General features: G+C 40.3%; 3 protein-coding genes across 3 annotated transcripts in view; 2 read left to right on the plus strand and 1 right to left on the minus strand.

Annotated features, from left to right (window-relative positions):
- The first annotated feature begins 2045 nt into the window (after nucleotides 1–2045).
- LOC117955639 (otolith matrix protein OMM-64-like) lies at nucleotides 2046–8128 on the plus strand. Its single transcript, XM_034890246.1, has 5 exons — nucleotides 2046–2391; nucleotides 7095–7241; nucleotides 7462–7647; nucleotides 7753–7773; nucleotides 7959–8128. The coding sequence occupies exons 1-5, from the start codon at nucleotides 2347–2349 to the stop codon at nucleotides 8025–8027; spliced, it is 468 nt and encodes a 155-aa protein (XP_034746137.1). The 5' UTR covers nucleotides 2046–2346; the 3' UTR covers nucleotides 8028–8128.
- Nucleotides 8129–9643: 1515 nt separating this feature from the next.
- elnb (elastin b) overlaps nucleotides 9644–14472 on the plus strand; it is a 16931-nt gene continuing 12102 nt past the window's right edge. The window contains exons 1-14 of the mRNA XM_034890840.1: nucleotides 9644–9710; nucleotides 10110–10190; nucleotides 10270–10641; nucleotides 10989–11069; nucleotides 11173–11220; nucleotides 11338–11400; nucleotides 11493–11540; nucleotides 11722–11784; nucleotides 11899–11943; nucleotides 12089–12331; nucleotides 12448–12483; nucleotides 12590–12814; nucleotides 13761–13793; nucleotides 13930–14472. Coding sequence (XP_034746731.1) covers nucleotides 9644–9710; nucleotides 10110–10190; nucleotides 10270–10641; nucleotides 10989–11069; nucleotides 11173–11220; nucleotides 11338–11400; nucleotides 11493–11540; nucleotides 11722–11784; nucleotides 11899–11943; nucleotides 12089–12331; nucleotides 12448–12483; nucleotides 12590–12814; nucleotides 13761–13793; nucleotides 13930–14472 — 1948 coding nt within the window. The remainder of the gene's footprint in view (nucleotides 9711–10109; nucleotides 10191–10269; nucleotides 10642–10988; nucleotides 11070–11172; nucleotides 11221–11337; nucleotides 11401–11492; nucleotides 11541–11721; nucleotides 11785–11898; nucleotides 11944–12088; nucleotides 12332–12447; nucleotides 12484–12589; nucleotides 12815–13760; nucleotides 13794–13929) is intronic.
- On the minus strand, nucleotides 9681–11154 carry LOC117955640 (salivary glue protein Sgs-3-like). Its single transcript, XM_034890247.1, has 3 exons — nucleotides 10973–11154; nucleotides 10265–10626; nucleotides 9681–10187 (listed from the first exon to the last, which is right to left on the minus strand). The coding sequence occupies exons 1-2, from the start codon at nucleotides 10975–10977 to the stop codon at nucleotides 10266–10268; spliced, it is 366 nt and encodes a 121-aa protein (XP_034746138.1). The 5' UTR covers nucleotides 10978–11154; the 3' UTR covers nucleotides 9681–10187; nucleotide 10265.

The following is a 14472-nucleotide window of genomic DNA, read 5'->3' on the forward strand; positions in this document are numbered from 1 at the left end:
CTGAATGCTGCACATGTGTTGTCAAATTAATGAAGTTGTTTTTCTTTTTGCATCGCTTCTTTTTTCAGGGTTTGTGTGCTTTTCTTTTTGCATCGTTTTTTATTTGCGTTTATGCTTTTGTATTTAGTTGCATTTGCTGAATGCTGCACATGTGGTGTCAAATTAATGAAGTTGTTTTGTTAATTTGCTTGTGTTTTGTCTATTTACATGCGTTTTCTGAAGTTGCACGGCGTTTGCCCCTGTTGGGCACCGTTTGTGTGCTTCTAGATTTCGGGCACATTGACGTCTGAACAACATGGAAATGTTTGTCAATGTTTCTCTCTATGTTTACATGTGCAGGTGTGTGTGTCATTATGTCAGCATGGGGGAAATAAATGTAGTGTTAAGTTGTACTAAGAGTGAATAAACAGGTCTTATTTCCTCATTGTACAAACTAACTGCAGGCCACCTGGTTTTTCTGATTACTTCCACTGTTAGAGTCACTGACTAAAAGTACAGTCACTCTCAGCTAGCACATCTGAGATTTCACTTTCCTTGCAAGGACTCTAGACTTCCCACCTGTATGACCACAGGACTAAAAGTGTATATGGCTCTAAGCATATAGTTTTCATTCCCCTCTCATTCTTCTTACCCCAGTATTATTTCACTGCATAACTATGTGGTTCCATCAAAGTTGAACACAAAGCATACCCGGTCTAGAAAACAGAGCAATAAACTTCACTTTAAGACCAATTATGGGTGCTCAGGTAGCACTGCCTCTCTCCTTCTTTCTCTCCAACACACACACACACACACACACACACACAGAGAAATACAAATATACAATAGACTTGTTTGAGCCGTTTTGGACAGCAACCAAAGGTGTCTAAATGATCACACCCCAGAAACATTTGCAGACTGGTGTAATTTACATCTGGTCTCCGCTGCTGGTTCAGTTAGTCACTTGTGATAAACTATGTATCATTTCAGGCCCATGGCTGAGGCAGCAGTCATTGAGCAAGCCAACTGCATTGCAAGTGGGCTTGATAATGAGATCACCTCTAGCCAAGAAGCCCTGACTGGTTAACCCTGGTGGCCATGAGCCATGGGGACACAGGGCGACAGATGGACAGAATTTACTTTAGAGAATTGATACTCAATTGTAAAGCTACATTTCTATGCACAAAGGATGAGAAAATCAATCTCTGTAACAGCTTCTCCAAACCTCAGTATCTCAGTGTTTAGGTGACATTAGCTCACTTACTTTATCTGTTTCCAGGCCCATTATCTCCAGAGGAAGAATATGTTTTAGCATCTTGCCAGAATCAGACATCAACCACACACACATGCACACACACGTTTCAGACAAAAGGCTACAGGTTACAAGGTTATTATAATGTGTCTCCTTACATCAACCATATTATAGTTGCATTTTAATCTAACCATATTGATGTTATCATTTTACATTTAATTATTACTACCATGCACAAAGACAAAGATGGCTGTTCACATTTAAAACGTTAAAATTAGTTATTTGGAAAAGGTCTGGGAGATGAGAAAAGGATAGACTGTTGGTATGTACTGTAGTTCATTTTAGTGTACATTTCATTTAAAATGTTACCCGCTAAATATGCTATGTGAAACAATATACAGTAGAAGTACACATAATAAAGTAACCTTTTTTGCTTTGCTATTATTTTGTATACGCATTAAGGGAAGATGCTTTGTAAAATAGCAGTAGAAAAGTTTGCCATCACACAGAAAGGAATTTAATTTAACTAAAGTGTGCCTGGGAGCATTAATGTAAGCAATGCAAATGTTTTAAAGCTACATTTCATGAATGGACACCAAATAGTCTTGATACTACTCTTACAGTAATGAGTCACTACAGTCAGCGGTTCTCCTTCACTTGACAAACATGAATTTCTGGCACAGTTCCTTTGATAGGTGAGTGAAAAACAGGGACCCCCAATTTTTTACAATTCAGATTATTTTACCTCTAATACATAAGTTCTCTCTCTCCATTTCTCTCTCTCTCTCCCTCAGACCCCCACCCACCCTTCATACTTGTTGGCAGTAGAGAACACAATAAATAGAGCAGTCATTGGGGGTTAGAACAACCCATTTGGTTTAATGAGGTTAGTGTTTTCTCTCCCTTTCCCCTTCTCTCCTTGTATATCTTACTCTGTGTGTCTCTTAGCAAATTACAGTGTCCTGTCTTGTATCCTGTCCCCCTTTTTCTGCTCTTACTTATTTTCCCTCCTACTTTTTTAAGGCCTTGTTGAGCCCTGATAAAACCTGGACCTTGGAAGAGGAGAGGGACATTTGGGAGCGAGATGGCGAGAGGGATGGTGGCTACATACGTACATGGCATCTTTCTCCTGGCTCTGTGGAAGCCCTCACTGCAAGGAGGTGGGTTCCTTTTACTGCATGTGTGTGGCGCTCAGCAGTGCAGCACCTGTAGATCAGGTGTTATATAACGTTTGTGTAGCAGTGTTTGCAGAAGGGGGATGCATGAACTCAGATCCTGTTTTCTTTCATGGTAGTTGTGCATTTTTATGAGATTTGTGGTTCAAGAGATTTTGTCATCTAGGATTCTAGTTGAAACTAGTTGCTGGAGATTATTGATGACACATTTTTTCTTACAATGTACACTGCGTAGATATACAAACATCTACATAAGAGTTAAGGTGAGACAGCCCCAGGCAAGACCATCATTTTTCAATTTGGGTTTTTGGTTTACTTTACTTCCATAGCATGTCTTCTTACAGACTATTGGGGAAAACAACATCCAAAATACACATTTAGGTGTTTATTTTACTATACATTGTGTATTTGCACCTGCAAATTTCTCCAAAATTCTGCAAAAGTTAGCATTAGATAATGCATAATTTGCATATTTTAACATAAAATAATGAACTGGGAAGTTTCATGTTGAAATCTTTTTCTTATTTTTTATTTTTACCCTATCCTGTAATGTCTTGCAGAATGTGTTGAATCTTTAAAGGGTTTTCTCATACTTTGAGTCAGAAATCTCCACTTCAGTAGAACTTATATACACTTAACTTTCCAGTGTCAATGCTATCTATATTCTGTAGATTCGTACAGAGAGGTTTGTTCAGATATCTTTCATAGCCTAATTTATGTAACATTTTATACCTAAGAAATGGGGCAAAAAGGCTTTTTTGACACCATATTCTGATTAATGTAGTGATAAAAGGTGATATCCAAAATCACTTCTGTAAAACCCTTGGACTCTAATATGTTAAGAAAATAAAAGAAGAACCGGCTGGACCTGGCTCCATCCAATTTTCAGATTTCCGCTCTGGAAATTTAAGCAAATTAGCGCATATTTAACCTGATACTGCTTCGTTTCCATATTTAAACATAAAATTCCACAAAACTTGGATATTAAACTTAGATAGATAAAAGATATTTGCCTTAATGTAAGTAATCAACTGGGTAAGTTTCATTGTAATATCTATTGGTTAATGTTTTCTTCCTATTCACCTGCAGTGTCTCCCCCTAAACCTATTTCCGTGTGGTTTGAAGATAAGTGACAATATGTTTTTCTGTATAATAAGTGGTTATCATTGACATAATTATTATCACTCCAGCAGTCAGTTTAAATCTTGTCCTGTGTGAATGGATCTCTAACCAAAGATCTGGTTCAGATCTCTGAACCAAAGTTTAAGCGCATCTCCAGTCTTGCTGTCAGATTAAGAATCTGACTGTGAAGAATACTTGACTGTGCTTGTGTTGGGCATGCATTATCTTTGTGTGGATCTGTATTGAAATGTTTTCGAGAGTACCGCCAACTCCTCTTAGAGTGGAGTGCTTTTTACTTATTACTAACTTTAAAACCTTGTTGCCGTAACTTTCCACACTCAAAAAGCTGTACAGGTAGCTACATAGTTTAAGTCATTTGACTGGATGAACTTTGAAAGCACTGTAGTATGTAAACCTGTTAAATAAGAACAACAATCTTTGACAAACCACAGTATAATAACATTCCTTGCTCTCTGTGACTTCACAACATTTAGGTACAACAAGATTATTGTTAAATATTTTAAGAAGGTGCTACACCTTGTTGGACGTTTAATGAGGGGCTGCACCTGCATTTAATGGACCTTATTAAAAGCTAACACAATAACTGGGCTCCAGACCTCATCTTTCCAGACCCTGTCTCACTGTCTTGCCTGTTTAAGCTTTGAGTTGGCTAAAGCAAAGGGGGGGGGGCTCTCAGCAGAGAACATAGAAGAACTGATCTGGTCAAAGTGTTGGAAACAACAGTGTGTTATAGATACTTAAGATTAATTTTAGATGTAAAGTGCCTTTATTAGACAGGAGGCAGTATAGAGTGGGATGACATGAGCAAAGGTCTCTAGCTGGACTCAAACAGGGAAGGTCGGGACTTTTTCTTTAGTTTTCATAACATAGTCACTTGCTCATTTTAATTTTTTTTTTTAAATCAACAAAGTCCACCCGTAGGTTAAACTCTACAGGCACGCTAGCGGCTCTGTGAGGTTGTAATGCTTCATGTTAAGAAAACCAAACTGACAGATAAAGCAAATCATTGAACAAATTTAGATTTTGATCTGATGGTGGCGCTAGATGAAAAAGTCAGGTGAACCTAAAGTTAAACTAAAACAATAGATTTCAAGGTAATTCGTGCCACAACGCCCCCCTGGGAACCATGAATGTCCAAAAATTAGTGCCAATCCATCTAGAAGATGTTGAGATATTTCACTAGAAAGAGAGTTGCTGCAAATGGTCACAATTGAAATGAATAAATTAAAACTTTGGTTTGATTCAAAACTAAATTGAAAGAGTCTACAAAGTAAATTTCTGGGTGTTGTACTTGACCACAAACTGCTGGAAGCCCCACATTAAATATCTGTGCAAAAAGATGGCCAGGAGTATTAGTTTATTGAATAGAACTAGATACGTATTCACCCAAAATACATTACATACTCTGTACTGCACACTTATTTTTCCATATATGTTATACTGTGTGGAAGTTTGGGGAAATACCTACAAAAGCAACTTATTAAATATTAGCACATTGCAAAAAAGAGCAATCAGGATAACAAATCCCACTGGGTACTATGACCACACTTATCATCTTTTTTTGAATTCACATTTGCTGAAATTTATGGACATTGTTACATTCAAAATGGCACAATTTCTGTTTAAAGTTAAAGAAAATAATTTGCCATGTAACATATGCGCAATGTTTAATGAAAAAGTAGGGGGATATCATCTAAGAGGGTAGAACCAAATAAGTGATGTGCTTCCAGGTGGAAGCACATAACTTCTCAAACTAATCCTTTATTATTTTTGTGTTTTTTGGTAAATTCTGTTTGTTTGTGTTTCATTTTGTGGTTTTAATTTAATTAAATTTGTATCTTTTGTAACATTTTTGATTGCTCGAGATAAATAAGAAAAATAAAATGAAAATGAAAGTTTTCACCTTCTGGTGGTGCTAGAAGAAAAAAATAGGTAATCACCAAAGTCAGTACAGTCCTCCTGGGATTATTTATTATTTCCTAATCCAATAGAGTTTTAGAGATGTTTTATTCCAATAGACAGACTGACATTGTCATCCCTGGAGACCCAGCACCAGAGCAGCAAAAAACAATAATAGTTACAGTATGATATCATGGACAGTGTGATAAAATGATACATTACTAATTCAGTTATGATATATTAATGTCACCCTAGACCAATAGTGAACCCTGGAAAATCACTATACTTCTAAAAAAAAAAAAAGTATTCGAAATAAAAATAAAGATATTTTTGATGATGTATGATATTTGAATTATGTGTTGCATTTTATTTGAATTGACTGCCTAGTACAACTACTGTTTTCTTTTAATGACACATCACTGGTGAATATGAGTGTATAGTTTTACCTTTCCAATGTTTAATTTTAATAAAGATTCTTCCCAAAACAACAAAAGCTTTTGGGTGAGGAGGCTTCTATTCTGCTGAATGACCCAACACTTAAGTTATTTACTCTGTGTTGTTAATGTGCTATGCATGGCATTACTGTGAGATCAGTAACTCACATTCTTTAGGACTCCCTACAGATTTCTTCTTTTCACATCTGGACTGTGGGATCTTAAAAAACCTTTCCTTTTATAGTTGTTTGCTCTCTGGGTTTCTATTTTTGGCTATTGTGATTTGTGGAATGAAACATAGGTGCAGAAAAGTGTAAGAATTATGACCAAAGATGCATGCCTTTTGGACGAAGGGAGTGTTTGTTATCAGCTAGAGAGAAACTCTAAGCACGGGGTTGATCATCCCCAACTTGCCCACATACTATTTCTCAGTTTGTGACCTCTGATTGTATTTGTTAAATGTAATCCTTGTTGACTAGACAAATTAAATGGGTTTTATTAAGTACTGGCAAAGAGGAGTAAACTATGCCTCATAATACCTGAATGATGACTCAAACATTCCGCAAATTCTGTCACCTGTTATCTAAACATATGGTTCTGCCTGTATAGAGTGCCTACCTTACTGGTCAACAAAGTTTGGGTTTCCACAAAATGGTTATTGCGCCCCGATATCTTGTGTGGGGGCAGCGGCTTACACACTGTCCCATACTAGCAGCCTAAAATCAGCTATTTTATGTCTTTAATGGTTGATTTTTTATACTTCAATGTAACTTTAATTTTTTTATGTTATTTTGACTGTTTTTAACTGCTATTTAATGTTTAAGTTCTTGTACTGCATTGTAACTTCTACTATTTTAATCTTTTTATGTAAAGCACTTTGAAATGCCCTGTTACTGAAATGTTCTATACAACTAAAGCTGCCTTGCCTAGTCTTATCTAAACAACAAAAACACTGTTTACTATTAACCCTCGTATTACATTGAAAATATATTACGTTGATGATGTATGAAGACGAATGATGATTGAAAGCTAGTCAAATTGTAAATAAATGCAATCAAAATAAAGGGCAGCAAAGAGAGATATTTAAGATGTTATATATTTATAACAACTACCTACCCACATAAAAAGTCTCTATGTTAAAATGACCCACAACATCATCTAAAAGAAATGATACTGTAATCTGCTGTGAGTCTGAACTGTTCTGTGTATTAGGTGTATATATACCTGCTGGTGGAGCAGCAGGAGGCGCTGGAGCCGGCACAGGAGTTGGTGCAGGACCTGGAACTGGAGTCGGACCAGGTGGGACTGGAACTGGATTTGGACATGGAGGAGCTGGCTTTGGACCAGGAACAGGTGGAGGTGAGTGCCATTTGTGTTTTCTGTTACATTTTTTATAAACAATGATTATGACTTCAGTGTGAAGTTAGGAATGTGAGGACTGAAAAGTTTAACTGTTTAAGAGAACACACTGATTTATCACGACAGGCATCAGCTTGAAAGATTATATTTGGTTTGTCTTCATCTACATGCGTTTTGCGTGTTTCCACACTCACAATGTTCCAATGACTGTATTCCTCAGGGGGCTATGGTGGTCATGGACCAGGAGGAGTTGGACCGGGAGGAGTTGGAACGGGAGGAGTTGGACCAGGAGGAGTTAGACCGGGAGGAGCTGGACCGGGAGGAGTTGGACCGGGAGGTTTCAGGCCTAACACCTTCGGCCAAGGCAGTGGTGGACTGGGAGTCGTACCTGGAGGTGTTGGGGCCGGTAAGACAAACATTGCTGGTTGACATCTTAAAATCTGGAGCAAAGTCTAACAAGATTTCTATTGTGCTATTATTGATTTAATAACTATTATTATTCTTCTTACAGGTGGAAAGCCTCCAAAAACAGGTGAGACTTTGAGGGCCGCCTATTGTGCCTAAACAAATTCTAGTCTTTTATTAGGACAAAAAGAAACTTTTCAAAGACAGTAAAGCTCAAATGTCATGAACTATGTGCAAGGAAACGTCCAATCATTTATAAATTATAACAAACCTACAGACCAAGTATCTCTGATTTTTCTTATTTGTCTCTAGGAGGCGGCTACGGAGGTCGTGGAGGAGTGGCTGGAGGGTTCGGACCAGGACAGGGAGCTGGCAGTGTAGGAGGAGGACTGGGACAGGGTGGAGTTGGGCCAGGTGGTTTTGGACCGGGTGGTGTCGGTCCTGGAGGCTATGGGACTGGGCCTGGAGGAGTTGGTCCCGGGGGTGTTGGACAGGCTGGCCAAGGCACAGGCATGGAGTTTTGATTTTTGCCTCCTAAATATATTTTAATGATACATGTTAGATCTTCTGTTACTTGAAGGATTGAGTAGTAAGGTTTTGACTTTGTTGTGCACAGGACATGGTGGAAAATACATAATTGAGCACATCATTTAATATGAGGTAGCTATGTTAAAATGTCAGAGTAGGATAATTAATAACTGCTAATATTGCTGCAGAGTTGTACCATTTAAGATACAGTGTGCATAGCCAGTATGACCATTGCGCTGTTGAGATGGGTCTGGTAATTTGAGATAGTCTGATCTCTAAGAGCCAGATGAGAGATGACAAATCCCTCCAGATAAACGCTGGTAAGCAACGTTTGATGATACTGTATTTATACAATCTTGTTTAAAAAACTAGTAAGCTCATAACCAACAAACACATTGCCTGCAATTGTGTGTTTACTGTAATTGTGTAACATTCACAATAAGAGGAAGTTGTCTGCTTTGCACACATGGGTCAGTGGTCTGCCCCTGTACTGTAAATATTGTTCCACTGTTCAATTCAATGCAGCAGGATACAGATTGCATACATGTACCATTATTTCCTCATTACCTCAAGGTTGTAAGTCATTGTTGAAGCCCCCCCCCCTCCCCCCCAAACACACACACACACACACACAGAGTGATAAAGGCTAATGCATGGAATGCAGGAATGACAGGTCCCTGATAGAGAGCGGAAGTCATCACATCAGTCAGAAAGACTGATTTTCTTTGGAAATTCAGGCCTCTCTGTTTTTCATGTGTAAGATGAGGAATGTTGGTGATAATATCCAAATGATCCTTAGAGGTTAAGCCTTGGTTTGTGTAAAATGTTTAATTTCACCCATTATGCCGGTAGGTAGAAAATGGGTCAGTGTAAGCAAAGAAAACTGACTCATATGTCACCCTTTCCAGTTTACCAAAAGTCTGGCCGTCTCAGCAGAACACATTTTGTCATCTTTGCTACACATAAGGCCCACAAAGTGTGTTTGTGTTGCTCTGCTCCACCCTAAAGAATAAGACACAAACATCCTAGTTCACCTGAACAAGCACTGGGAGGGATGCATTTTTAAACACTGTGCTGTAATTTCCAGCAAAAATCCACAAAACCAATTAAAGCCAAAACTGTGCAAACTGTTAAACAAAGTCACTTAGAGCTGCTTATAATTAAGACAACACTTCAGGAAAACAAAAAGAAACAAATAGATAGATTCAGTCAAATGGCACCAAGTAAGACTACCCTAAATATCTTGTATTTTTAATATGAAGCATCATGTGTACAAGCCCAATTATGCACACATCAAACAAATGTTTAAAACCTTTCCAGATAAATGGTGGCGTTGCACCGGGACACACTGAATTCATTAATGTATGATGAGGTGTATTGTAGTCACTAGAGCAAGTATAGGAAGTACTAAGTACTGTTTCTCTTTTATCTGCTAATTAGGCCTTGGGGCAGGGAGTTTGGGTGGAGGAATGCTTGGAGCAGGAGGCCTCGGGACCACCAGAGGTCAGGGAGCTGGAACAGGCTACATACCTGGAGGTCAGTGGTATCCATTTGTCTACATCTGTAGCTTTACATGACACCCAATACTAGGTTTAAATGCATTGGCCTGTTTCTATTTCTTCTTATAACAAATGCAAGGATAAATAAATGCATTGATGAAGTAAGTTCATTGCCAGTTTTTTGCAATCATATAACCATGAGAATAATTGAATAACATGAATAAACAGAGCAGACTTATACTTGTGTATCTTCTACACAACTTGCTGGCAAAAAAAATCACAAATGAACAAATGTCACAGAGCTTCTCTGTTGAAGCACCATCATTTCACTAAAAAATGATTCTTTCCTCCTTAACTGGTCACACACCTTACATTTTTATAAATTGCTCACCTTGAAAAATACATTTGCATTAAACAAACCACTGTCCTTACCCAGGTGGCTATGGAGGCGGTTATGGTCCAGGTGCTGGTCAATACCCAGGAACTGGTGTTACTGGTCCCAAACCTCCTAAAACTGGTATTCGCAGTTTACTAATAAACATTAAGCCGTTGTAATCACTGAGATATGACAGAATTTTTGTATGTGTTTACCTTAGGAACAGGTTATGGGCCTGTTGGTGTGGGATTTGGACCTGGTGGAGCAGGATCTGGGCCTGGTGGAGTTGGATTTGGACCTGGTGGGGCAGGAGTAGGGCCTGGTGGTGCGGGATTTGGGCCGGGTGGTGCAGGATTTGGGCCTGGTGGAGCAGGAGTGAGGCCCGGTGGTGCGGGATTTGGACTCGGTGGTGCTGGAGTAGGGCCTGGTGGTGCGGGATTTGGGCCCGGTGGTGCGGGAGTGGGGCCCGGTGGTGTGGGATTTGGGCCTGGTGGTACGGGATTTGGGCCCGGTGGTGCGGGATTTGGACCTGGTGGTGCCGAGGTTGGACCCGGAGGAGTTGGTCCTGGTGGAGCTGCTGTGCCTGGAGGAGGTATTTAATATAAATTACATTTTGCTATACTGCACACAATGTATACATACATGCATTCTACAAAAAAGCCTTAAAGACGAAGATAAGACAAATGTATTTCAGTATTGCAAGGTGAAGCTCATAAATTAACATTATATCTAAAACAATTAGATATATTGTATTTCTACGGAAAAGCTTAACTCATGCTTATTTCAAGTGTCTTGTAAATTGTAAACTTTTCAAGTTATATTTTTTCAAATAAATAATTCTTATAATTACCAGGTGAATAAAATGTGCTATTTTGCTGTTTCAGTCTAAAAGTTATATTTTTCAAACTAAACAGACTTTTGATTTCATTGCTGTTTCAGTTCCAATGCTGCCACAGACTGGCACAACTGGGGGAGGACCTGGAGGAAAGAGCGGTGGTAAAGCATCAAAACAAGTTCCAGGTAAAAAAAGAAGACACTCCCTTTGTTACTCAAGGATGTGCTACATCAGTTCAGTTAATAGTTTATAATCAACCACAAACACTGATTGTTTTCTGTCACACAGGAGTTGGGGTGCCTGGACTCTATCAAGGGGGATATGTACCAGGCCAAGGTATGTTGGAACACAAGAAACATATAACACATATTAAACAATACAATAATATATCATTCAGTGTTTTTGCAGAAGATGTTGTAACAGTTGTGTGATTTTCTCATCTTTCCTGGCTAGGTTTTGGAGGCCGTGGTGTTCTCCCTGGAGTGGCCACAGGATCTGGACTTGGACCACAGACTGGTGTGTTGATGCACTTTATGTCAATGAATCTTGGCACAACACATCTTGGCACGCATGCCTACAAACAAAAACTCTTGGCTTATTCCTTGCAGGGGCTGGGGTGCTTGGCCAGGGAGGTGCTGGACCAGGAGGACCAAGCAGTAAGTGTCATAAAGTTGTAAACTGACAAACTGCATCATATTACAAGCAGATTTTACAAGCAGATTTCCTATACATTACTTGAACTTTATTTTAAAAGACGAATTGACACTAATAAATACGATCCAAGGTTGCAATTGATTTCACAGAATAAGCATCTCTGTTGTGTATTTCTCACCTTAGATGGTCGTGGACAACAGTTGCCTGGGGTTTTTCGTGGTTACCCTCTCGTATCACCAAAATCAGGTACATAGGAACCAGCAATGCCGTAAAACTCTGCAGCTGCATGTAGAGCTACACAATGTCAATGATAAATTTAAAGGCAGAAACACAGAAAATCATGTATTCTTTCAATTACAGGGGCAGGCAAATCCAAGAATCCAGCCAAAGCTGCAGCTAAATACGGTAAAGACACATAAGCTGAGGTGTCAACCTTGTGTTGCTATGGTTAGATAATTATTAACTGTGTTCCAAATATAGGCTTTTTGTATTTTTTAAATACTCTGTATTGACATTTTTTGTCAGTTCACCTGTTTTCTTTCTAAATCAGGTGGAGCGGCAGCTGGGGGAGGTGCACTTGGTCAAGAAGGCACTTTGGGTGTTGGGGCTGGAAGATTCCCAGGAGGAGGAGCGGGAGTCACACACGGATTAGGAGTTGGAACAGGAGGCGGACCTGGAGCTGTACCTGGACTTGGAGGTGGAGTTGGAACAGGAGGTGGACCTGGAGCTGTTCCTGGACTTGGAGTGGGAACAGGCAGTGGGCCTGGAGTAGCCAGCAGCATACCTGGTTTAGGTAAATCTTGAGATGTAATTTACCATTCTTGAAATGACAATCAATAACCTTTTACATTTGCAAAGGTCATTTAGTGTTTTAGTAACACTTTACTTGGACATTTCTTTGTGACATAGGTTATGGTGCTGGCTCGGCCAAAGCACGCAAATACGGTGAGCCATTTTTACAAAATAGCAAAATAACAAGATAATTATGTTGTGTTTGTATTTAACAACCTCTGTAGATGGGACATACTCAAAATGCCTTCAATATCTCCAGGTCTACTGGGCGGTGCAGGCACTGGTGCTGCTGGAGGCCTTGGACAAGGAGGGCCAGTAGCTGGAGTTGGTCTCGGCACAGGACTGGGACCTGGATCTGGTCTTGGTTTTAGCCCTGGTGGTGCTGGCACTGGCCCTGGAGGAGCTGGTTATGGGCCAGGTAGAACTGGGTACAGTCCAGGTGCAACTGGAACTGGAGTAGGAGGAGCAGGAACAGGACCCGGAGGTAATTATGAATCAGTAGATTTTGTGTTTTTGAAAAATGTAGGCTATAATTATGCAATCGTTATAGCTTAACACTATAAGCATTCATTCTTTAAGATACAGTATCCATTAATTACAACGGAATGTATTGCATTAGCAAAGACAAATAGATAATTGAAGCTATAAGCAGCAACGGACCCTCGCCCTTCCCATCACGTTGGGGGTTTAGGCGGATAGCTAGTTGCACACTGTAACACTTCTTCTGTCCAACATGTGGCGCAAGTGAACACACACTAAGTATATGTTGTGTTGCTGTATGTCATGTGTAGACCACACCATTAAAATTTCATGTAAATCGGATGAAGTTTGTCACATAAGGCTGACTTCCTGCTGCCAGCAGGTGGCGCAATGATCATAACTTAATATGAGCATTAGATGTCTCGAAGTTTGCACTCTTATCATGCTTGCAAAGTTTCAGGCAGATTGGACAATGTAAAGGGAAGTTACAACAGCTTCCTGTGTTGCGCTGCCCATTTCATTCTATGAAAACTTTTCAATTTGGCAAAGTCTTGAAATGCTGCTGACCCAATTTGAGAAGGATCTGTTGAATCCTCTAGGAGGTGTTTCAAAACGTCTACGAAACAGCCAGATTGGTTGGGGTTAGGCATTGACCTTGAGTGGTTAAGGTTAGGATAGCCGATTAGTCAGGGGATGGGGTCTGAACAAAACGGGTTATGTTAGCTTGGGCATGGACACCTGGCCAGTCATAGCATGTAAATGCTGATGAAGGTTGAAGGGAGAAGTGGCGTGGGTTACATAATAACGCAGGTCTGACACGTGTGACTATTTTGGTGAGTTTTCAGGTGCAATATAAAAATAACAATCCTTACAAAAACAATAGGTTTCCAATGCAATTTCAGCACTTTCAGCTTTGTGCTTTTGCCCTAATTACTATAATTGTGTTTCAGGGTATGATGCCAGTGCCAAAGCTCGTAAATATGGTAATAATAGTTATATAATTTAATATATTTGAATGCAACTTTATACTTTTTATATACTTGTATAACTATTATGATTATTATTTTGCATTTAACAAAGAATATCAGTACAAATAAAACATGGCTGTTCTGCTTACAGGCATGTTAAGTGGCGCACTTGGAGGTCCAGGGACAAGCACTGGAGGATTCAGGCCGGGTGGTGCTGGTACAGGATATGGACCTGGAGGTGCTGGTACAGGCTTCGGACCTGGTGGTGCTGCTGGTACAGGCTACGGACCTGGTGGTGGTGGTGGTGGTGGTACAGGCTTTGGACCTGGAGGAGTTGGACCTGGGGGTGCTGGTACTGGCTATGGACCAAGCGGAGGAGTTGGGCCTGGTGGTGCTGGTACTGGCTATGGACCCGGTGGTGCTGGTACCGGCTATGGAGCTGGTGGTGCTGGTACTAGTTATGGACCCGGGGGTGCCGGTACTGGCTATGGACCAGGTGGAGGAGTTGGGCCTGGTGGTGCTGGCTATGGACCCGGGGGTGCTGGTACTGGCTATGGACCAGGTGGAGGAGTTGGGCCTGGTGGTGCTGGCTATGGACCCGGGGGGGCTGGTACTGGCTATGGACCAGGTGGAGGAGTGGGGCCTGGTGGTGCTGGCTATGGACCCGGTGGTGCTGGTACTGGCTATGGACCAG

Source organism: Etheostoma cragini, chromosome 13 (genome assembly GCF_013103735.1).
Source record: "Etheostoma cragini isolate CJK2018 chromosome 13, CSU_Ecrag_1.0, whole genome shotgun sequence".
Classification (NCBI taxonomy): Eukaryota; Metazoa; Chordata; class Actinopteri; order Perciformes; family Percidae; genus Etheostoma; species Etheostoma cragini.